We start from the raw sequence: 24,388 nt of genomic DNA, 5'->3' as shown, positions 1-24,388 counted from the left end.
AATAATTGGCAAAAAGTAATCACCTTTTTCTACCTTAAATTTTCACTTCCTAAAGGAGCTGATCAGCTGATGGAGGCACCCCTAGCAATGAGGAGCTAAGACAAGGAATAAGGAAACTAGAAGGGAATTGTTATGGACAATAAACGTGGCCCTTTTCTTATTTTAGGAAACATTTCCACAGAATGGGAGAGGTGGAAAGCTCTTGATGGCTACAAGTTTCCCCAACTTTACAAAAGGGGAAAGCCAGCAGTTGAGGGGGTCTGACAAGTACTGAGTAGCTGACTTGGGAAGAGAATCTATGTGTCTGCCCGAACCCTATGGGGTGGGGGTGGTGGTTTCCACTACCCAACGCTGCTGCCCTGACTGGGACGGATGACTCACACGTTAAGTAAGGGTGTTGGACCTTGGAGGTTTCTCCACCGCAGTCATCTGGACAGTTTTTTTTTTTACACATTATCAGTACTTGAGACCCACCTCAGACCAATAAAATCAAGAGCTTCCACGAGTGGAGCCTGGGCTCATATTTTTCATAAAGCTTTCTAGCCAAGTCTAATGGGCAGACAAGGCTGAGCACTAAGAGAACAGATGACCTCTAAATTCCCTCCTGGGTTATGGCAGAACGTTCACCACCTGTTAAAAAAAAAAATCTCGGATTTTGTTCCCTCCTGTTCATCCACGAGGCCGTAAGCAATCCTAAGCCATTCCACTTTCTGTGTTGGCCATGCTCTTGCCACTATCTGTATTTCTCTAGTTCACTTATGTTTACTTAGGTATCATCTGGGCTTCCCTCATAGCTCAGGTAAAGGATCTGCCTGCAATGCAGGAGACCTGGGTTTGATTTCTGGGTCAAGAAGATCCCCTGGAGAAGGAAATGGCAACCCACTCCAGTATTCTTGCCTGGAGAATCCCAGGGACAGAGGAGCCTGGCAGGCTACATACAGTGCATGGGGTTGCAAGAGTCGGAAACGACTTAGCGACTAAAGAGAGAGAGGTATCATCTGTCTCTTTCCGTCAGAATATACACTCACAAGACCACAGATGAACGTTGCTGTGCTCGACGTCGCTCCCACAGCATCATGTCTGCCACATGACGGGCTATGGCGCCTATATTTTCCAAGGAAGGAGGGGGCTGGAGTTGGTGCGGAAGGGGGTCGGCCTTCCCCTGCTCACCCAGCATAGTTCCACTTGTATCTGTTTCACCAGACTAGAATCTAAGTTGCACGAAGGCAAGATTGTGTCTGTGACATTCAGATTTTGCCATTCTAAAGCCTGGGCACTGGCAGATACAAGCAGGGTGCTCAGGGCTTCAGAAACACCATCTTGTAAATAGGAAACATTTGCAAGCTTTCAGGGCTCTAAAACCTGTACTTTGTTGCTGGAAAAAAAGCAACATAGAAAAAAGTCATCACTGTTTCCACTGGAGTTGGCCTTGACTTCTGCAGCACAATCCTCAGCCTGCCCCCACTGAGTGGTCACCATGGTGGTGAGACCCAGCCCAGTGGCTCACTGAGGGCTAGAAAGCCAGAGAAACTGGCTTTCTGATAGAAACCCTGAGCAAGATTTCTGCAGAAGAGGAATATGGTCCTCTCCCGTTTGGGCCACTTCAGGTAACAGACTCGGAGTCTGACCACTTGTTCCTACCCACTAGTTGATAGAAAAGCCAGAAATAAGACTATCTCAAATGTGTCTATAACATGCACACTACGGCAGAAATTACTCATAGTGGGCACCTCTTCCACTTTGAAAGGAGACTTCAGTGGCCTCAAAAAGAAAGTGTCTGCTTACCTTAATATCCCTGACCTTCTAAGTATCCTTACCTCACGGGGACCAGGAGAGGGTGAGACCAGAGCAGCAGTTTTCAAACATGTCAGATCCTCAGTCCCCAAGGGGGGCTTTTACAGGTTCACATTCCTTGGCCTCAGCCCAGACTATCAGAATCAGAACCAGGCAGGTAGGGATGGAGACTGGGCATTTGTTTTTCAAATGTTTCTCAGCTAACTGTGAAGATTGATGATATTTGAGAACCACTGAAGGGTTGGAGGACTCCACTGCCCAACTGTGCTCTGATAGCAAGAGGGAAGTTTTACAAAGTGAGCGAGAACCATCTGAATTGGCAACATCTGAGACACCTTTTAAATACTCACCTTCCCAGCTGAGACCAGGCTGACGGAATCAGGGTCTCCCCAGGAATCTGCCTTTGTAACTCTCCGGGTTATGGGTAGCTGTCCAAAGTTTCGGAGCCACTGCTGAGGCAGGATTTTAGAGCTACTCTGTGGCTTATTTGGAAGGAAATCATGTTCACATGTAAACTGAAGGACTAACTTTATCCAATTACATTAATGTTTCATTGCATGTTGCAAAGTCTTTGTTTTAAATGGCGTGGAGCTCAGAAACTACAGACCTATAAGCTCAGTAGTCTTGGAGCAGCTTTCCCTGGTTAAGCACGGCTGCCAGTTTCTCAGTACAGGTCTTTAAATGCTGATTCATGGCTTAAGATGGGGAGGGAGGTGTGTTTGTTCTGTTATGAAATCACAAGGGTGGCACCTGAATAACGCAGCACACAGTAGGCACTTCATAAATATTTGTTGAGACAAATTCAGTTTGTTATTTATATCCAGAGTTCTACTGAAGATATGACATGAGATAGAGAAAAGATAAAAATAAAAACCCCAATGACTGAAAAATGAAAATAACATTCTGTGAAAAAAAGGATATTTCTCATGTGGTGAAAGAATCACACTTCTGGGTGGCGCAGTTGAAAAACGGTCTGCTTCAAGACCAGATCTGAGACTTAACCACAAGTCTTCACTGCTGAACCACTACCTTATTTCTATGATGAAAAAGTTTAAACAGTATGTTTTCCTGGCTTTTTAAAAAAAATTCCCTTCCTTCTTTTTCACGTAAAGATGAAATTTCATCTTTCCGGTAGGAACAAGCCAGCACTGTCATCCTTTAAAATCCTGGTGATTATCTGTTACTGCGATCACCCCGGTTATCACGGCTCAGCTCACAAACTTCAACTACTTGAGCAATGCAAAATTCATGTAAACCTGCATTCTCCTCTCTTCCCATAGCACCAGTGGCAAATGACATTTAAGGAAATAGAAAAATCAATACTTATTTCTTCGATTCCAATACAGAAACCAGATTGTTTCATAACTGTTTCACACTCAACAGACCACAGAAATCTAAGCACACATTTCATTTGTATTATTTATCCTAAAAATGACACAAATGAATGCTTACCTCTACTTCGTGCAGTGTTTTAAAGCATATGTGATATGTTATATAAACCTGGGTCATACATTGCTCTATTTCTTTGGCAAATTGTGTATACTGAGGTGAGCAGGATGCTATAGCACTAAATCTTCAGAAACAAAACAGGTTAATAGATTTGCATCCACTGATAAACTGTTTTATTGCCAAAAAGAGCTATAGTAGTTTACTTCTAAGTGTCTCCCTTTTTGGAAAACAAAAAACTCCCAAAACTTTAGATTTAAAAAAGGAAAATTCTGGATTTCTCTGATCAAGATGGCTGAAAATCTCTATTTTAAAAAAAAATATTTAATGGTTGGGGAATAGAATTAAGGTTGAAATTCTTTTTTTTTTTAAAAAAAAGGATTACCACAAAAGTCATAATAATTGTTTACTCACAAACCAAATATCACTTAAATATTTACATTTAATATGGAGCCAAATGAAAATTTATAAATCATCTTTAATCTATCTTAAGTTTTAAAAAAATATTCTTATTTTCTTCAAGAAAACTTTAAAAATTTATTACCTCTACTACAGATACATTTCTATTAACCATGCACAACGATAAATTACACTTTTGAATCTGATGTAGAACGCCCCACAGCAATGGAGAAAGTAACTTCAACCTTTGACCTTCTCCACTAGCCTGATGGGAAATTCATTGGCACCATTACCGCTTTCAGCGTTCCATGGGAAAGTACCCACTAGAGGGCAGCCTTATCTCAGCTCTGACACTGGAGAAAAACGCCTCAGAAATGCTCCAAATGTTCCTTTATTTTTTCAATATCCTTGATTTTCTTGGATATTTAATATCAACTTCAGTTCATCTAAAAGTCCTTCTAAGTAGGTCAAAAGTCCACTTCCAAAAATTACAGTGGCATCACAAAGGCCATTCATGACATGGTCAAAAGATACAGCCTAGGTCATGTATCTCAAAGAAATTAAAACAAAATTTAAAATCTTTATGCTTTACTACCTAGTGGGTTAAGTGCTGAGTCAGTCATATCACAACTAGGACTATGGTTGTGGTACAAAAATTTGGTATAAAAATTTTAAGAAATTCTAGACAAACTGAAATGTGTTTGAGGAAGAAGCTAACCAAGGATGCTGGAAGGCTGACTGTGAATAGAATGGAGTGGATAGGGAAAGCAGAGACTGAGAATGTAGTGTGGGTATGTTTCATACTCAGTCTTCAAATAACTGACAATCTTTCTTTCATATGAAAGATGGATTAAATGTGTTGTGATTACCCCCAAAGAAAGAAACAGAATAGAATCAAAGGATTAAAAGTACAAAAGAGACCGCTACGCTTGATATAAAAAGAATTTTCATATTCAAGATGGAATAAGCTTCCTCTAATGATAGTGAGCTCCCCATCACAGGAGGTGTTCAAGCAAAACCAGACAATTCTTGGCAGGAAGGCTGCAGAGAGGAACCGAATGCCAGTAGGGTGTGTATCGAAATGACATTTTAGGTTTCTGCTCTTCCTAGGACTCTATGAGATGATGCTTGTTTGCTTTCAGGCAGACAGCTCAATCCAGTTGCCAGAGAAATAAACCCCAATCAAGTGAGAAATGAGTTTTTGCAGATCTATCTGCTCGGAAACTTTGACTCTGGTTTCCTAAAAGACAACAGATTTCTCAAGATTACATCCATGATCATGCCCTTTAACTGTCACGGAAACAACCAGGACAGCACTCACAAGCCCAAGGAATCAAGAGCTTTCTACTCCATAAAGGGATATTAAAGATGTATCTGTGAATGCTTCCTTTGCCTAAAAATATGTGGATGTACAGATAAATCTCCAGCTTGATTCTACCATGATGGAGATAGGTTACACAGGTTAGCTATGTATCATAGTATTCCATATTCTTTAGGAAAATAATGCTTGCATTTCACCCAGATCCTCTTATAACATGCAGACTTAATGAAAATCGTGGATGAAGAGAACTAATGGTAAGCAAATAAGAATAACCCCATTTGTACCAAATTGATTTTATTAAATAGTAATTTAAAGATATTAAGCTCAGCAAAGCATTACATAATTGAATCTTTTTCCTTATAAATGCCAGAGTTATAATTTCTACTAACTAGAGACAAAGTTATATCCAGGACATTTTCACAGCTTCCTCCAAGAGAGGCAGCATGAAGACAGCAGAAATTAGGGCTTTAGTCCTTGCTTCACCATTTACCAGCTGGAAGAGTTTGACTATAACAAATAACCTTTGTTAGCCTCAGTTTCTTCAACTAAAAACCAGGACAGAGTCAATGACTTTTTAGGGAGGATTAAATGAGACAAGAATGTAAGCCATAAAGCAAAAACCAAATATAGATTAACATCCTCCCTGTATTTATGAAATGCCTCATAAATTTCAGAGGCAATGAAATCAAAAGCAAAAAATCAAATTGCTGGCAAACCTAGGGAATAGGTTTGATATTACTTTTTAAAAAAATTTATCTATTTTTTAATTGAAGGATAATTTAATTATCCTTTTGTTGTTTTCTATCAAACCTCAACATGAATCAGCCATAGGTATACATATGTCCCTCCCTTTTGAACCTCCCTCCCATCTCCCTCCACACCCCACCCGACATTACTTCTTATACAAAGATTTTAAAGTTATTGGGTTACTTCCTTATAATATGATCAGGGCTAACAAATGTCACTTAAAAAAAAGAAAATCTAGAAACCAAGGATTTCAACTGCTTTCTTGTATTAATATTTTGCCTGTTGGCTAATTTACCCTATTGTCTGTCAGTTTAGACCTCTTATCTCTAGATACAGCGTTCGGACAATGAAAAACCATGTTCCATCATGTTACAGACGATATGACAGATACAGAAAGCTCTGACTGCAAATCTCTAAGTCCATGCCTCAAAGGCTGGTGTGAAAGGGAGGTACCCTTAGTGGAGGAGCTAGAAGGGGGAGAAAGAAGGAGTAGATCATTCATCAGTGGGTCAATATGTGGTCTCTGAGATAATATCAAATGTGAATTCACACCTGTCTTGTCACTGGTGGGCCTCTCCAAATTATTATTTTTAAAGCAGAGAAATATAAATACAGTGTAGCTGCTAACTCTGAGCATCTAATTATGATTTATAAAATTAATAAATATAAAATATATCGGTTAAGGTAGGCTTGATTTCTTATTAATAAACACTGAAAATTTAGAATCCATGCAGAAAACATTTCTACAATGAAAAGTATTTATAGATTTGTTCCACTCATGTTTTTTATTTTATAATGTTACTTTTATTATTTTTTATTCTTGTTTAAAATTGGAATACAGTTGTTTTACAAAGTTGTGGTAGTTTCTGCTGTATAGCAAAGTGAATCAGCTATATGTTTACATATATCCCCTCTTTTTTGGATTTCCTTCCCATTTAGGTTAGGGCAGAGCACTGAGTAGAGTTCCCTGTGCTATACAGTAGGTTCTTGCTAGTTATCTATATTATACATAGTATCAATAGTATGTGTAGATATATATATATATATCTCAACCCTAATCTCCCAAATCATCCCACCTTCCTTTTCCCCAAGGGGTTTTATTGATCACTAAAATAACTTCAAAAAATTTTAAGATAACTGAACTCTACCTCTGCAGATCTATCTATCCATTCAGTAACTTTTTCTCCCATAAAAGGTCATTTGTAAATGTTATTTTTTTAGGTGCCCCAGAACAAATTACAAATAGCTGGGTGCTATTGCAGATGCTCTGCAATTATCTACTTGCTGATCTCACCCATTTTATTGTGATTCACTTGACTGGGAGGGAAAGGTGGGAGAAAGAGAAGTCTGGTAAGAACTATTCATATATTTACCTATATATTTACTAGATAGTAAAAAACCCTAACATTTAAATTACATATGTATTTAAATATATATGTACATAGACATATTCAAAGGACTAAGTCTATTAAAGACTATCATTTTATAACTGGGCAGCATTAAATAAATTATACAGTACTCAATTCAAATCGAGGGCAAAGCGGTTTACTTGAGTATGATATTGCTTTGCATTTCAAGTGATGTGAATGAAATATATAAAATCAAGAGACTGCTCATGCAAACAGTGCTTCTAAAATATTTTCAACTTCATAGATGGTCTGAACTCCCTCTATCACCCATGGGCAAATGAATTCAGAGATCTTCCTTGTCTATAAAAGAAGTGACCTCTCCTTGCCTGCTAAGCACTCTGCTCACTGGAATAGCCATTTGGGATTTCTTTTTCCAAGATCCAGACATTACTCTCTCCCAATCCTACCCATCAAAGGTCATGAAAGTGGAACCAAAGTCCCAGCTGAGGAATACTACTGACACAGTGCTTAAAATAAGATGAGGGATAAATTCAAACTTCATTTGGGAAAGAGAAAGTCCACACTCTTCAAAACTATAAAATCACATTTATTAGACTTGGAAATACCCCTAATCACCTACATATTCAGTATTTTCAAAGTAGTATCATGCCTTGTGTTTGCGCACAGACTGTGCACACGGAACAATCTATTATGGGACAGACATTCCCCTTAAGCCTCCCTTCACTCTCCTAACTCCATTTACATGAACACTGGCTGAGGGCTCCTAGGAAGCAAAGGGGGCATAATCTACTGAAACTGATGAGGCACTCGCATTTCCTTTCAGCACTGGCTGCCGCCTGACATTTGGCCAAAGCACTTTTGTGATGAGCAGAACAAGTGCTCCCCTGATTATAAATGTTATCGCTGGCTCTCTCCGTTTGCCCAAGAAGCCATCCAAATGGTATTGGAATTCTGTTGTTAATTAAACAAAAACAAAACTGAAAGATGAGACTAGAGTTGCTCCAATGAAGATTTATTACTTCTAAGCATGAATCCACTTTAAGCCTAAACTTATTTGACAACGAACGCAGAGGAAGGATTTTCTTCTTTCGTGAGTTCAAAAGGCCTGATTTAATGATGTTTAAAAAACATCAGTAAATCACCAACAAAGCGAATGTTTCTCTTTTATGGTGGCTTGTTCTACCCTCCCCCTGCTACATGCATACACATACTGAAAAGCTATATTGTAAAGAGTGTTTCTGTTTCATATGAAAAAAATCTAATTATACAAACTCCCTTCCATATGGAACCAATTTAACTATTAAAACTGAGAGGCAGCAGGGAAGTATTTAATATGATTCTGGGCCAGTTTCCGCCCCCCTCTTCACTCCCCCGGCACCTTAAATCTGATATGGAAATATTTACAGCATTCCTTATTTTCCCAGAAACTATTTTTCTTCAGTTTAAATATGCATCAGAGCAAGATAACCCTATTAAGACACAGGATATTATGATCCTTGGAATGAAATATTCTAATTGTCTAGATGCATCACCCCCTTTCCCTGACCTCCCCTCCTCCAGCTGAGCTTATAGAAAAACTGCATTGCCAGTGTATCTGAGCCACTTTTCCCAAAGCACAATACTCTGAATCTATTATCTTCTGGCAGCCAGAGGTCACTCCAAGACAAATGTGTGGGCTAGAGCTCTGGGGGGGCGGGGGGGATACGGTGGTGGTGTGATTCCCCTGATAATAATCACCAAGTGATAGTATGGAACTTCGTTTTGTACTAGAACTACAAAAGCAAAAGCCTAAGTACTTAGAAACATCAAAATTAAGTTAAAATCTTAAAACGCACTTTCCTTATTGTTTGGTGGTTACTGTTCATTAGGGGAAATTGTCTCTGCTTCTTACCCTTCCCCAATCGACACCAATTATATCAAATAAAATAGATAAGGACTAGGATTAACACCTCCCCAAATCTATTTCATGCCGTAAAGAAAAAAAAAAAAAAAAAGGAGGAAAATGTCTTAACTACAAAGGCTGTCTGAATCGTTTTACAGGATTAATGAACTGCAGGAAATAGCATAAAAGTTTTTTTGAGAGGGAGGGGAGGAGCATACACTTCTACAAAAAAAGTCGGTAAGAAAATCTTAAAATCATTTTGGGAAGAAAAAAAAAACAACTTCAGGCTTAAGAACGTGGATCACAGGGAGGTCTCCTCCCTTTTCCTTTATCTGATGCATATTCTAAAAATGATTAAATTCCATTTCCCTCAAACCACCGGGGAAAGGACAAAAATTTTGCTCTGGGCACGTCGGATAAGCAGATTTCATCTCAAGCAGCTCATCTTAGCGTCCAGTACGTTTCGGCCTGTTAATAATTAATAAAAGAGATGCCACCCAATCTCTAGTGAAGAAAGGCAAAGCTCGGTGATCTGAAAGTAAACCTAGGCCAGATACCGAACCTGTTTCCTTCATCCAGGATTGCAACAAAACCTCCACCTTAGCAAACGTTTAACGAGCGCCCCGCGCCCGCTCTGATGGGCAGACCCCGCAGGACTGTCTAGGTCTGAGAAACTGCGGCGCGTTAAGGGAGCCCGGTCCGCGGCAAACAGATGGGGCTCTAAATCCCCGCTCCCAACGGCCGGGTCTGCGAAGCCACTCGGGCAGATTAACCACCCCGAAGAACCTGCTGGCGCACAAGCGGGCGGCGGGGTGCGAGCTGAGTTTCTCTCGGGCTGTTGGCTTGTCTCGGCTTCTCCCGACCGCGCAGGCGACTTCCTGCACACCTCCAAACTTTGGCTTTCTCATTAGAAACTTCCCTGACTTGCCACGGTTTCTTTCCTCCTCACCTAGGGGGACCTGAAGCCAGTCCGGTCTCCAGCTAGTCCCCCCTGCCATCCGGCCACCAGCCCGGCTAAGGACTTCTGATCAGGGCCGGCGGCCGGGCGAGGAGGCTCGACGGAGTCTTGACCACGACTAATCTGCGCCCGCCGGCTCCTCGCCGCCGTCTAACCTCCACTACTGCCCGCGAATCCTGTGGGGGGTGAAGTTGCTTCCCCACATCCATTCACAACCCAAAAGTATCAAGTCGGGGTGCGCTGCGGCTGCGGGCGGCCCCCGAGGGAACCTTGGCACGTTCCAGAAGCCCGTCTCGCTAGGGCCTGGGCGCTTTCGGAAGTGGCCGGGGCGGGCACGCAGCGCAGACCGGCCGCATGTTCCCCCCGGCGGCCGCCGGGCGCTCGGGGCTGCCGGGCCGCAGAGGAGGGGAGGGCCCAAGGCCCGGGGCGCTGACCAGTCCCCAGGGATGACACCGCACCCGCGCGCACGCTCGGCCGGGCCTGGCCGCGGCGCTTTCCCTACGCAGGCCAGAGCTGTCCGGGGTGCGGGCCCTGGGGACCAGTCGCGGGCGCCCCCGGCTTCCTCCTAGCTCCTCAGACCCTCCCCTCCCTGCCAGAAGCGCGGCGACTTCCAGCAAACTTTCTTCCGGGAGCCCCGCCGGGTGCCAGGAGGACCCGGGCGACTGACAGGAGCCAGAGGGGACAGAAGTTGGGGGGAGGGGGCGTCCAGCCCCTGAGCCTTTGCCCCGACAGGAGGCAGGCAGATCCCGTGACCCGGCTCAGGGGGCGCCGCTGCAGGGGCCCAAAAAACCCTGGCTGGGTTCCCGCGGCCAGCCCCGGGCAGTACGTGCGCTCGAGCAGGCGCGCCCACCCCTCCCCCTGCACGCCCGCCTCCCCGCCCCCCGGAGCAGCCAGCCCACCCGGCCCCGGTGGGGCGCCCGGGCTCACCTTTCATCGCTGCGATCACAAAATACATCATTTAAGCCGCGGTGAGGAGAGCGCAGGGAGAGCGGATGGTCCGACCCCGGAGCCCCCTCTGCCGCCGCCGCGCCGCCGCCGCCCGAGCCACAGCAGCAGCTGCAGCAGCTGCCCGCCCGCCGAGAGCCATCCCGAGCCATAAGAGGCTCCATGTGACCGGCTGACATCACGGCCGCCGCTCTGTTTACACCGCGCCCCTCCGCTTCCTCCCCGGGCGGGAGGCGGGTGGCGGGAGGCGGCGCGCCCCAGCACCGCGCCCCGCCCCGCCCCCGCGGGCAGGTGAGCGGCCGCGGCTCCTGAGCGCACCCGGGCTGGCGTTGCCCTCTGGCACCCCCGGCCCGCATCCGGACCCCCAGCCTTGTGCCCGCTTCCCAGGGCACCTGTGGCCTCCCGGGCGCTCTGTGCGCTCAGCGCCCTTCTGATCGCGCATCTACTTTCTCCTTCGACCCCTTGGGCAAGAAGGGTGCAACCTGACACTACTTTCCCGCTCCCTTCCCGGCCCTCCCAGGGGTGACAAAAGCCCCAACTCGTTGGCGGAAAAGCAGGGTATGTTCGGTCTGGCGGGGGGCGAGGGGTGGGCTACAGTCTCTCTAACTTCCAACTTCCCAGATCACCCCAGTTTTATTCGGAAGGTAGAGCCCCCTCCGGGGCGGTGGGGAACGAAGTCACCCAGGCAGTTCCAGGAGTAATGGTTTCCTCAGCCTTTCCTGGGAGACTCGGCCTGCGAAAAGGGAATTCCGCCCACCTAGACATTGATATTTCTCATCCTGCCAACATTTAAGGTCCTGGTTTACACCTCTCCCTTCCTGCAGGACCACTGAAACCTGGAAGGAGAACAGACAACTGTATGTGAATCACCTAAATGTACTCCAGTTGCCAGCCGATTTGAGCCACTAATTTCCCAGGCTCTTCCATATCCACCATTCTCTCTAGAGAACCCATCTACAAGTGGAAAAGGTTCTAGGTTTCACACCCTAAAAGTGAGATGTTTCGGTACTTTAGACAGGAAAAAAAAAAATCACCACCACCACCACCAAATAACCAAGCAACCTCTAAAGGTCAACTTTGTGAATTTTAACTTGCAACTAAGGCTTAATTCCCTCCAAACTTTGAAGCTTAATCCTTTTAACTGGCCTTGTAGAAACTCAAACCATGATATTATCATCAGATGAATTTCTTTACTATGAACTTCAGATGCTACATACCCAGAGACCAAATTATTTAAAATTTCAGCATTCTTTTCCACAGTATTGAGCATGGCAGAAAAAATTATCAAAAGCCAAGTTTGTTACCTACTACTGTTTCTTTACACAATTTCAACTCTGCTTTCTTTTCTGATGGTCTATGTTTCCATTTACAACTCAGATATTAGATGGTTATTAGTTGTTGCATTCATGGTAATTAAGCAAGAAGAGTCCTAACATTTTTTCCCATATAACTGAGTTGTCCTTGCCGCTGAGTTGGGACTCAATTTAAAACACATGCAGACAATCAGCACTGCAAAAACTAAGATTTATACTCTCCCACCCTCCGAGCCCCCTTCAAGGCAAAATTTACAGAGTGTTCTAATTTAGAAGGCTAAAAAAAATTCATGGTACCTTAAATCAAGCCATACCTTTATAAAAGTTTGATTTCAGCTAAAGTTATCCTAACAGTTTTTTTCCCCTAATAAAGCCCCCAAATCAGAAATCATAACAGTGTGAAGCCAAGACCTACCCATGTTAACTCAGCTGTCCAGCCATGGCGAAGTGGACAAGAATTTCAAATGAATCAACCATACCCACTCTGATGTTTACAGTGATGAAATTAAATCACATCACGTTCCCATGATGCAACTACATCTCCCAGTGAGGCAACGCCCCTCAGTTACACGGACACTATCCTTCATATGTGGTTCTTGATTTCCCTTGTCCTACCGACTTTAATAAGGACAGGTAATGCCGAGCTGTCCTATTGGTAGGTTCTGGGTACAGTTTTCTTTCCTTTGTATTGTTAAAGGATGGAAAAACATCAGAGACTGCATGCTCCTAGGGGTGCTTTTCCATACCCACTGCAAATGAATCCAGATAAACGACTCTGAAAATTCAGCGTTACTTTAAAACAGCATCCTGCTTTAGAAAATAATGCTTTGAAAATGACCAAATCCATTAGCTCCAGCCTGCCTGTCAGACATCTGACTCCAAGGTAAATAGTCTTACATTACTAGTAATCGGTATTTATTTCCAGACCATTTCAAATGAAATCAGTAATCGGGAATGACATGTAACATGACATATGCTCCTGCAATTACAAGGAGAAGAATCATTCATCCTATACATATGTCCCCAATAGAAATATAATCTCATAATACTTAAACTTGAAATATTTATACTTTTATTCAACAAAGACATTTCCATGATAATGTAACACTGACCTTGCCCTTTAGAAATGTATTTCATTCTCACCATACAACTAATGAGCAACAGAATTTCAGATATTAAATCACAGTAACCTTCCTGTGTGGCTAGATGCTATTTGTAATACATGCCTCTATTAAATGCATTTTTTCATTTTCAACACAGCTTTTAACCCAGAGTATATTAGTGTTTATATCAACACAAAACTCTCATGAAACTTCAAAGGTAAATATGAGAGGTTTTCTTTAAAAACTCTCTTGAAATACAACTTTTCCACAGAGTTATAAGTCCTCAACCAAGTAAATTAGTCAGGAATGAAAGGATCTGTATTTCCCTTCAGTACTTCCACATTGAAGCCAAAAAGGAAGCACATTTCGGTGCAAACTTTAACCAGCTAAATATTAAAATACAGGAATAATTATTTGGTTTCCATAAAACACACACTCCTGGAGTACCAACTATGGGGGTAAAACAGTGTTAAGTAGTTTACTCTTTCCATTTGAAAAAATTTTACCAAGTGTTCTGAAGGAAAAAAAAAGCATAAAAAAATTGATTACAGGAAGGTAATTAAACAAGATGAGAACTCTTTACCATGAATGGGATTATATCATACATTAATTCTCAAGTCAAATAGTTCTGTTGGCTAATCTCAGAAAAAGAAGGCATACTACATACTGAAAAAAACATGTAATTCAACTCAGAATCCTCTACAGACAGCTCCACGTGGTGTCCCTATGTACTGGGTTTCACATTGGATCTGTCACTTAGCAAGGAAGTGGAGGGACATGACTGATGGCAAGTTATCCCAAAATGCCCATGAGGAAAGCTTGCTGGATTTCTGCAGGAGTCTAGACTGGAGTCTAATCAGTAAATTAGTGCCTATCTTCCCATTTTCAGAAGTTAAATAAGGAAATGATACTTGACTTTAGAAAAGTACATTTGACTTTCTGCCAAACAGAATCTGATCTCATGGTATACACCACACTGATTCACACCTGGAGTGCTACTGGGGAGAATGGCAAAATGACCGGTTGACAAACTTATCCAGAATCAAGTGGCTCCCCATGCAATGTTTTCAAAGTTGGCTGATGCACATGAGAGGGAAGCTACATTTTGACTCTGAGGTTCTGTCTCGCCCGGGTCCTGGTTCTCTCTCTCCAGTATGTGGCAGCTTGCTAATTCAATTAACTTCTTTCTAGCTGAACAAGAAAGGGATCAGTGAAAGGTTAATATGGTCCTGGGCAGCTTGATTCAGCTGAATCCTTAGCTTCCATGGCACTGTGATCTGTAGGAGCTGAGCCGTTTGGGCCAACATAAATCTAGGGGACCAGGTCTCCTACTTACAAACAGGGTCTGAGAGGTAGTTTGAGACCCTGGTGTCTAGGTCTGAGACCTAGAGAGTTCTAAGTAAGATTACTTGGGAAGCTAAAGAGTAGATACAAACTTGCCTACAAATGATTACAGCCTTGCTTAGTTTTGAGTCTGAAAGTGTCTCATAAAGAAACATTTATAAATGGAATAATGCTGTTAAGACCTGGACACCAAGGTGGAAGAGGGGTCTCTTTCTTTACGTGTGTTAATGAAGAGGGGTGATCAGATTAATATAACCTGTTTTATTCATGATTTTAAAGCAAATATAGATGCCAGATTTAAATGTACATGTATGTGTGCACATACATAGTCCATGAAAATAGTGAAATTGATGGTATTTTGATGGCAAGAGACATCTTCAATTTTATAAACACACACACACACATATATATTTCTTATATTTCACATCATCAAGCACATTTACTGAATATTTATTATATGGCTGGCCCTCTATTGGAGAATCAAATAAGAATCAAGATTTATTCTTGAGAAGCTTCCTAATCAGGTGGCCTGGGCTCTGAAAACTCTATGCAGAAGTCAGTTCCCTGAGTTGGAAGTTCCCTAAAGAAAGGCAGTGTCTGGCCATCTGCTGAAAAGATGTTTGCACAGTGTTTCACTTCTCACAGTTGATGAGTGGCTGTAAGTCATTAGTGCGGCGGTTAGGATAATAGGATGTTGGAAGTGAAGGATCTGGCTGAATTGAGACAACGGTGAAGGGATTCTGAGATTCTCGGAACCACGTGTCTCACATATCTATTAGGAAATTCAAGAACTGACAGATGTTTTGTAACCATCACAAGGAGGGAAAGGATAAAGTTCACAGGCATTCAGACCTAAGCAACCTCCACAGAGTAGGTAGGTGGCGGGTGCCTCGCTACACACACACCTGCTAAGGGCAGTGAGGAAGATGACTCATATCGCAAGCCAGAGGGACTGCATAACTGTGTTCCCAAGGGATATCTTCCCCCTGCTCCTACAGCTGGCAGCGGAACAGGAAATGACGAGTCTGTTTAAAAAATTATTTTATTAAAGTATAGTTGATTTACAGCACGTTAACTTCTCCTATACAGCAAAGTGACACAGTTATATATATATATATATATACGTGTGTGTGTGTGTGTGTGTACTCTTTTTCATACTTTTTTCTATTTGGTTTATTATAGGATATTGAATATAGCTCCCTGTGCTATACAGTAGGGCCCTGTTGTTTATCTTCTATGTATAATAGTTTGTATCTGCTAATCCCAAACTCCCAATCCATCCCTCCACCCTCCCCTGCCCCTTGGCAACCACACATCTGTTCTCTACATCTGTGAGTCTTCCAGTTTCATAGATAAGTTCATCTGTTTCATATTTTAGATTCCACATATAAGTGATATTGTATGATATTTGTCTTTCTCTGTCTGATTTACTTCACTTAGTATGATAATCTCCAGGCCCATCCATGTTGCTGCAGATGGCATTATTTCATTCTTTTTTATGGCTGAGTAGTATTCCATTATATATATGTGCCATGTCATCTTTATCCATTCATTTGTCGATGGACAATCAGGTTGTTTCCGTGTCTTAGCTATTGTAAGGAGTGCAGAAACTTAAGATTTTTCTTTTAGTTAAAGGAATATAGGTAGTAGAAGCAAACTCAGAACTTGGAGCTCTGGGTTCAAGTTTCACACTTGTCACTTAGTGTTCTATGTCACCCTGGGCAAGTCATCTCTCTTCTCAGGCTGTCGGGCCCCTGAATGTAGAATGAAGCAATAGGAAAGACTTCAAAGGGCTCCTGCAACTCAAATATCCCATGACTACTTTCAGGACCATGTCCTAGCCCCTCCTCAGAAACACCTTCATCCCTTTCTCTCTACTGCGCCATGTTGACTTCCTTCTCCAAGGAGCCTTCCTTGTTTCACTGAACCCCGAAGAACGATACCATGAGCTCTGGCATTAGATTAAACTGGGCCCCAAACCAACCTTTATCCTACTCACTAGCTGAGTGAGCTTGAGCAAACCTTTGTTTCCTCATATGTGAAATAGGATAGTTGAGCCTTATAGGGACACTGGAAGGAGTAAATGAAACAATTTAAAGAAAGGACAAAGTGATTATCTCTTAGCAGGGTTACAAGAGGAAATACTATCACCACCCCATATTGTTATACACACAGACCATGTGCCTGGTAAAAAATTATTGACCTTAATAAGGATATACGGAAATGATTATCAGCAAGCACTTTTGATAAGCTTAGAAATGTGTGTGTGTGTGAATGCACATGTGTGTAATAAGTATTTATTATGCACCTGCTAAGTCTTGGGAATATAAAGATGAATAAGAATTAAGTTAGCCCTTTGCATAAGGGACCTCTTTTTATGCACTATTTTCTATAAGACTTCAAGCTTTTTTTTATGTCTTGCTTCTTATAAGAATGCAAGTTCCCATCCAATGAACAACGATAAACATCTGTGTATTACATTGTGCTGGGACATGGAGAGGAAAGGAAAAAAGATTAAAATGTCAGACCTTTCCTCAAGGAGCTTGCAATCTAGTAGGAAAATGAATGCAATGCTCATATTGTAAGGCAGAAGATGTGACACATAGTCTAAGCCAGGTGCTATGTGGGCCAAGAGTAAAAGAGGTTACTTTGTGCAGGGTTAATCTTAAACTTTATGAGCAGAAGGACTTCATGGAGGAGGAACCACTTAAAGTAGACTTTGAAGACTAATCAGATTTCAGTAGACAAAAAAAGGAATAAAGGCCCTCTAAGAAGGAGAGCAGAACACACCTAGGAGCACACATAAGAGCACAGACAGAAATCACGCATGTTTTACTTAAGAAAACGTGATGGTTTAGAGTAACACGAAGTACATATAGATAAGGAGGGGAAGAAAGCTCAAAATGTACGCTGTAGGTGTTCCTTTTGCTTTCCTTCAAAGTGCCTAGTACAGAGCTTTGCAAACTATACTTTATACATTCAGAGAACAAGTTCTGAAAAAAGAATTGAGGGCAGAAGACAGGAATCGCACTTTCAAAAATAAATCTCTTTACGGCTTGCCTATTTCATAGTCTTATTCTAAGGATTAATAGTTGGTTTGATAGTCATAAAGTTAAATTACACTTAATAAAACACATAGAGCAAAAGAGTTCCACATCACAGCACACTGGGGAAGAATAAAACTGGAAATGGGTGTTATTTCATCAGAGCGAAAAGCTAAGCAGAGCATTTTAAGAGGAACAAGATAAATTGAATGTTATTTGATTTCATATCTCATCCATTTCAGTTCTGAAAATGATCTGAGACAGTTCTATTAATACAGATGCTTCGTGTAGAGGCCATATTTTTAAAGGACTCTCTTAAATATAGATATATATATATTTCAAATAATGGAGAGAAGATAAGCAGTTACAGATGGTTTTCCCTATTTTTGTCATGCATGATCAAGGACCACAGTGTAACGTGGGCTTCCCTGGGAAATCTGAGTCTCGCAGCTAGGAATGTTCCAGGAGCAAAGGCTGGCATTATTTTGCTTTCACAGAGAAAATATGTTCCTGTTCAGTCAAGCAAAGTAATCAATTATTCTGCATTATGAAATACTCATTTTATAACTATTGACATTTCAGACAGTTTTGCCACATGTCAATAGTGGTTTGGAGGCTCACATTTGAGCTGCAGTTCACAGGATGGAATTTACTGGGCTGGCAATGTCGGGTCAGGAGTCTGTTTGCTGCCCTCAGAAGTACGCTTATTATTTATCTCTAGTCCTGCACAGTGGAAGTACGCTGTGAGGACTGAAACAAGAACAGACTTGAGGGTGTTTCTCTGCTTTCATTGAAAAAAAAATATTAACTCTTCTAAATATGTTAGATTCATATTAAAATTCTATACTTTTCTCTTGAGTTAAAAAAAAAAGATTCCTACATTTTGTAAGGTGGAGGTTGACTAAATTAGGTATTCCATTCAGAGGTTCCAAAATTCACATGAGATTTTGACTATCCAGTTAAAGCTTGTGCCCCCCAAAGATGATTTTCTGAAATCAAAAAGGCTTTCCAATAATTATATCACACTGAAGCTCTTGCTTTTACCTCACCTGTTGGTTCACAATTCTTTGGAACGCATTCTTTAGCAGGCACTTTTTCATATTGAATTCACTCAAAACTCTCTTTTGAGAAACTGACAGATAAGTAACTTGTCCAAGAACACAAGGAACCATAAAAAGTGGAATCTGGGGTGTGTACTCTTAACCAATACGTTACAACTCTCAAACATTTTCTGAATTTTCCTTTAATTGTGCACTACTCAGTATTTTGAAAAAGGCAAGCTGACTTCTTCAGAAATTAAAATTGACTAATAAAATGTAGGCATATGTGCAAGAACTTCTTTTATCCCTAGCTCCTGTAATTGAGCAGGGTTAGCGTGTGCCATTATGAATTATTGCACAATTTAGTAAATTATTTAATTACTTACTAATGAAGAAACATACTGTACATGGTTGCAATTATCCTGTTTGAAAACAATGTTGTCATTTGTCCATTTAAGAAACACTTGCTACACATTAAATTAACTCATGAGGGGAATTCTTCCTCTTTTGGAAAAATTAAACCACTCTAAATATTGGCAATGGAATGGGACACAGGAACAGAAGAAAACTAACAACTTAAAAAAGCCTAAGTTGGCATTTCCAAAAGACTTCAGACAAAATAACAAATCTGCTGGAAACACACACAAAAAATAATAATTTTAGACTTCATGTTCTTCTACAGGAAAAGCACAAGATAGAGATAGTTACTGATTTTACTTTTCCAAATTGTATCAAGGCTGCTCTTTTTATAAATAATTTTTGCAACATGTCGTATAATATAGCATTTCCTGCACCTACTTTGGAGAAGGCAATGGTACCCCACTCCAGTACTCTTGCCTGGAAAATCCCATGGATGGAGGAGCCTGTTAGGCTGCAGTCCATGGGATCGCTAAGAGTCGGGCACTACTGAGCGACTTCACTTTCACGCATTGGAGAAAGAAATGGCAACCCACTCCAGTGTTCTTGCCTGGAGAATCCCAGGGACGGGGGAGCCTGACGGGCTGCCGTCTATGGGGTCACACAGAGTCGGACACGACTGAAGCGACTTAGCAGCAGCAGCACCTACTTTAATCACCGAACAAATGGTTTACGCAGCATAATAATCTTAAGCAGAGCTACTTAGTTTTCAATACACTTTGAATAAATCATTGTCTACATTTATTAAGTGATTACAGTCATGCGTGGCCTCATTATCTGTATAAAGACATAGTACATATACAGCCTCAAGATGTTTTGGCAACACATCTTAAGTAATATATTTTCTTTTTTACTTTACCACATCTTTGGTTCTTGAAATATAACAGAGATAATGTGGCAGAGCCACTGTAAACAAGGAAAGATTTCAAAAAAGACACATCAGAATTGGGAGACACTCAAAGATGTCATGCGCGCTGCTTCCGAGACCATACGCTGCTCAACAGTTTCCACGTGTGACAGTTGCCTATCATTGCTGTTGTTGTTCAGTCGCTAAGTCATGACTGACTCTTTTGTGACTCCATGGACTGTAGCCCGCCATGTTCCTCTGTCCATGGGATTTCCCAGGCAAAGATACTGGAGTGGGTTGCCATTTCCTTCTCCAGGTGCCTATCATTAAAGAATCATATGTAAGCAAGAAAAATGATATTACATTTCTTTCTTTTGTTGTGTTCCTACCCCAGGGTCAATATGCCATATCACTGGGTAATTTAAGTTAAATGAAAGTTTTGTTCTCCTATGAATAACACATATATTAGAGCTATTGTATTGTTGTTGTTGTTTAGTCGCTCAGCCGTATCCGACACTTTGCAACCCCATGGACTGTAGCCCACCAGGCTCCTCTGTCCATGGGATTCTCCAGGCAAGAATACTGGAGTGGGTTGCCATTTCCTTCTCTAGGGAGAGTTATACAGGGAGAGTTATAGTTTACAGAATTCACCACTTGCCAAAATACAGTAAGGAACTATTTCCTATAAACCAGTAAGAACTTCAATAAATTTGAGCATTATGAAACAATAGAAAGGAAAACATATTTTATATGTTCACAGTATTCACTGCTCAATTTATAGTGTAACATAAATTTCTACATAGTATTTATTTTGTACTCACAGTGTTTTATCAACAAGAACACTAGTAAAACACATGCTTTAATAGTATTTTCTGATGTTACCTTGGCAAACTAGAAGAACTATATTTTGATCAAAATGCATCCTTAGATATGTTTTTATTTCATTTCTTATAAAAATATAACATATACAGTAAAAGTCACTCTTCTTAGTGTATAGTTCTATGAATTTGACAAAGGGTTTTGATTTTGTAATGACCAACACACTCAAGATATGAAAGAATTCCATCTCCCTTACCTCCCAAATTCTTTTGTGCCCTTCTGTAGCCAACTTATTCCCCTTCTCCAAACCCTGGTAACCACAGATCTGTCTTCTGTCCCTATATTTTTGCCTTTAAAAGATATCATTTAAATGGAAAAATATATTAATGTAACCCTTGACTCTGGTTTCTTTACTCAGCACAATACATTTCAGATACATTCCATCAACAAGTCAATAATTTGCTACTTTCTATAGTTGAGTGGTATTCCATTCTGCAGTTTACTCATTTCCTAATTGAAGAACATTTATATTGAATCCATTTCTTAGCAATCACAAAGCAGCTATGAATACTCATGTACAGGTTTTTGTGTGAATGTAAGTTTTTATTTTACTTGGGCAAATATCTAGTTATGGGACTTTTAGATTATATGGGCTATAGAAGTTTAATTATAAGAAATGCCAGGGTCTTCCCTGGTGATCAAGTGGTTAAGAGTCTACCTTCCAATGCAGGGAATGTGAGTTGGATCCCTGACTAGGGATCTAAGATCCCACATGCCTCAGGGCAAGGAGGCCCACACATCACAGCTGCTAAGCCCCAGTGCCACAACTGGAGAGAAGCCTGTGCTGCAACTAAGACCAGATGCAGCAAAAAAGAAATAAAAAACAAATAAATATTAAAAAGAAATGTCAAATGGTTTTCCAGAGTGGCAGCGCCATTTCTTCATTCCTTATTAGCAATATGAGAGTTCCAGTTGCTTCAGATCCTCATCAGCACTTGTTATTGGCAGATATTTATCTATCTTGTTATCTGAGGTAGTTATTTATAAAGTTCCTGGGATCACTGAATTCGTGAATACTGAATAATTATTTCTAGGAGAAATATGAGTTTTCTAGGAGCTTCCTATAAGCCTGTGTTCGTAACATTCTTGTCTGTTGATCAAGATACAACCTTATTTTTTTGTGCTTCTACTTGAAGACATCTTATTTGACATATTCTATTAATTCACTAACATTGAACCCACACGCAACAGCAATGGACAAAGCTTATCAAACGTGTATTTTCTCTGTAGGGCACATCACAATGGGAACACTAGCCAGCACTTCAGCACTGTGCTTGGGGTCCACTTTAAACAGCAGTATCACCAACAAAAAGCAGACAAATGAGAAAAATGTGGCACTGAGGTGACTGTGAAAACAGGACACTTGTTTACAGTATGAGAGCTGAAACAAGAAGGCAGAATGTTGCCTCATCTGATCTCAGCTGGGAACATGTGTATCAGGATGCTCTGTGCTTGCATAAGTATGAGAAAAGGCAGTATTTTTTTTTTAATAGCTGAAGTATAGTTGATTTACAGTATTGTGTTAAGTTTCAGGTATGCAGCAAAGTAATTCAGTTATGCATAATTTCAGATTATTTTTCCATGATAGGTTATTACAAGATATTGAATGCAGTTCCCTGTGCTATAGAGTAAATCTTTATTGCTTATCTATTTTATGTATAGTAGTGTGTATCTGTTAACTCCACACCTCTAATCGCCCCTCCCTTTCTTCTTTGGGAGAGTTTGTTTTCTATGTGACTCTGTTTCTTTTTTTTTGTATATAGTTTCATTTGTTTTATTTAGATTTCACATATAAGAGAAATCATTAAATATTAATTTTTCTCTGACTTACTTCACTAAGTATAATATTCTCTAGGTCCATTTATGTTGCTTCAAATGGCATTATTTCATTCTTTTTCATGGCTGAGTAATGTTAAGGGCAGCAAATATTGATTCTGGAGTTATAAATAAATTTTGGTGAGTAGGCAAACATGCAAGTATAGAACGTGCCAATAATGTCAATTAACTCCATCTATCTATCTATCTCTATCTAATCTAACCTGTCTTGCCATCCTATAGTCTCAGTTTAAATGTCACAAACTTTCAGGATATCTTGTCCAAACTGTTAGCCTCCATCAGATGAGCTCCGGGCTCCCACTGGCATCCTGTTCTTTCCTTTCTAAAAACCTGATTCTTCACATTGTATTGTTTTTGTGTTTTATAATCATTTGTTCTTTCAGTCTTTTTCACTGGACTTTAAGAGGCAAGGATTTACCTTTGTATCTCCTGTAACATGAAGATTTAGCACAGTGCCTGGTTCCTTTTGGATAAATATTTGTTGAATAAATGAATGCTTCTTTCAAAGCAGCAAATATGGTAAAAAGAGAACTAGAATTAGAGTTGGAAAATCTGTCTTCCCATCCTAGTTCTAATACCTCTTGGTTGTGTGACTGGTGACAAGTTACTTATATTCCTAGAGCCTTAGTTTTCTCACCTGTAAAACTGGAAAAAACAAGACCCATATAAATATATAAAAATATTAAAGCTTTAAAGTCAGACAATCAAACATGAAAACATTACTATCTGGCACACTGTTGGTATCCAATATTCACTGGATTGGAGTGTTTTATGAACCACAACTAGACTTTTATAACTATATGAGCAAAATAAAATATACTGATGACTACTATGAACAGTGAGTTTATTTAGCCATCCACATACTACCAACTCTTCATGTATTTAGTTTTATGAATTCAGGGGACTCCAACAGTGAAAATGATTTTTCACTTTAGAAGTAGAAGTTTTGGCACTTCATCAAGCCACACTCTTCAGGATCAAAGGTTATGTATACTATATACTATGAATATATCTTCATATGAACTGATGATATATCTGCTACATTTCAAAAATATTTTCTGAATGTTTAAAAGTCACTCTTCAATAACACAGGGTTCTTATTCTTTGCTAACAAGATTTTTTCTCTTTCAAACACTACTGAAAAAACAAAGAATTAAATTTAAATGTAAGCATATAATGATTCTGCCTGAAATGTTTTCTTACAAAGATCTATTATGTCCCTTAAGATGTCAAGGCAATAAAAATCAATCATTTCTATAAAATTATCACAATCCTTTTTTTGTGTGTAACTAAGGGTAACAAAATAAACTAAATGCTCAAGTCCTGTTGAAAAGAAATTGCATAAACAATACGATGGTTACATCACTCAAAATTTATACAGAGGATTGCCTTACAAAATCATGATGATCAGATATGATTAAGTGACACTATTTAAGATTATTGGTCTTTAGTGGATACAAAGCATGATGACTCACTGGCAAAGCAAGCTAATGGTAGGGAGGGAGAGATGTAACTTTATGTTTTGATTACAAAGCAGAACAGATAGTAAAACCTCAGAATCAATAATCACCATTTTCTATGAAACTTTCATTGTTTCCTAAATTAGATTCATAGTAATTTTCTTGGCGATGACATTTTTTTTCAACACATACATTCTTATAAGTAACCTAACCACAGGCCTAAATTAAACCTAGAGTTTAAAA

General features: G+C 40.4%; 1 protein-coding gene across 6 annotated transcripts in view; it reads right to left on the bottom strand.

Annotated features, from left to right (window-relative positions):
- The window catches only part of RORA (RAR related orphan receptor A), an 809,950-nt gene that overhangs the window by 100,177 nt on the left and 685,385 nt on the right, over positions 1-24,388 (bottom strand). For 2 of the 6 annotated variants that reach the window (XM_059890521.1, XM_059890520.1), the window contains exon 1: positions 10,845-11,014. The exons of the other annotated variants lie outside the window; for them this stretch is intronic. In XM_059890521.1, the coding sequence (XP_059746504.1) occupies positions 10,845-10,875 (31 nt within the window). In that variant the 5' untranslated portion in view covers positions 10,876-11,014. Of the gene's footprint in view, positions 1-10,844; positions 11,015-24,388 lie in introns of those variants that run through there. 6 annotated transcript variants of the gene reach the window in all.

This window comes from Bos taurus, chromosome 10 (genome assembly GCF_002263795.3).
Source record: "Bos taurus isolate L1 Dominette 01449 registration number 42190680 breed Hereford chromosome 10, ARS-UCD2.0, whole genome shotgun sequence".
Classification (NCBI taxonomy): Eukaryota; Metazoa; Chordata; class Mammalia; order Artiodactyla; family Bovidae; genus Bos; species Bos taurus.
Note: the sequence above shows the minus strand (reverse complement) of the source record. Positions and strands in the feature narration are given on the sequence as shown.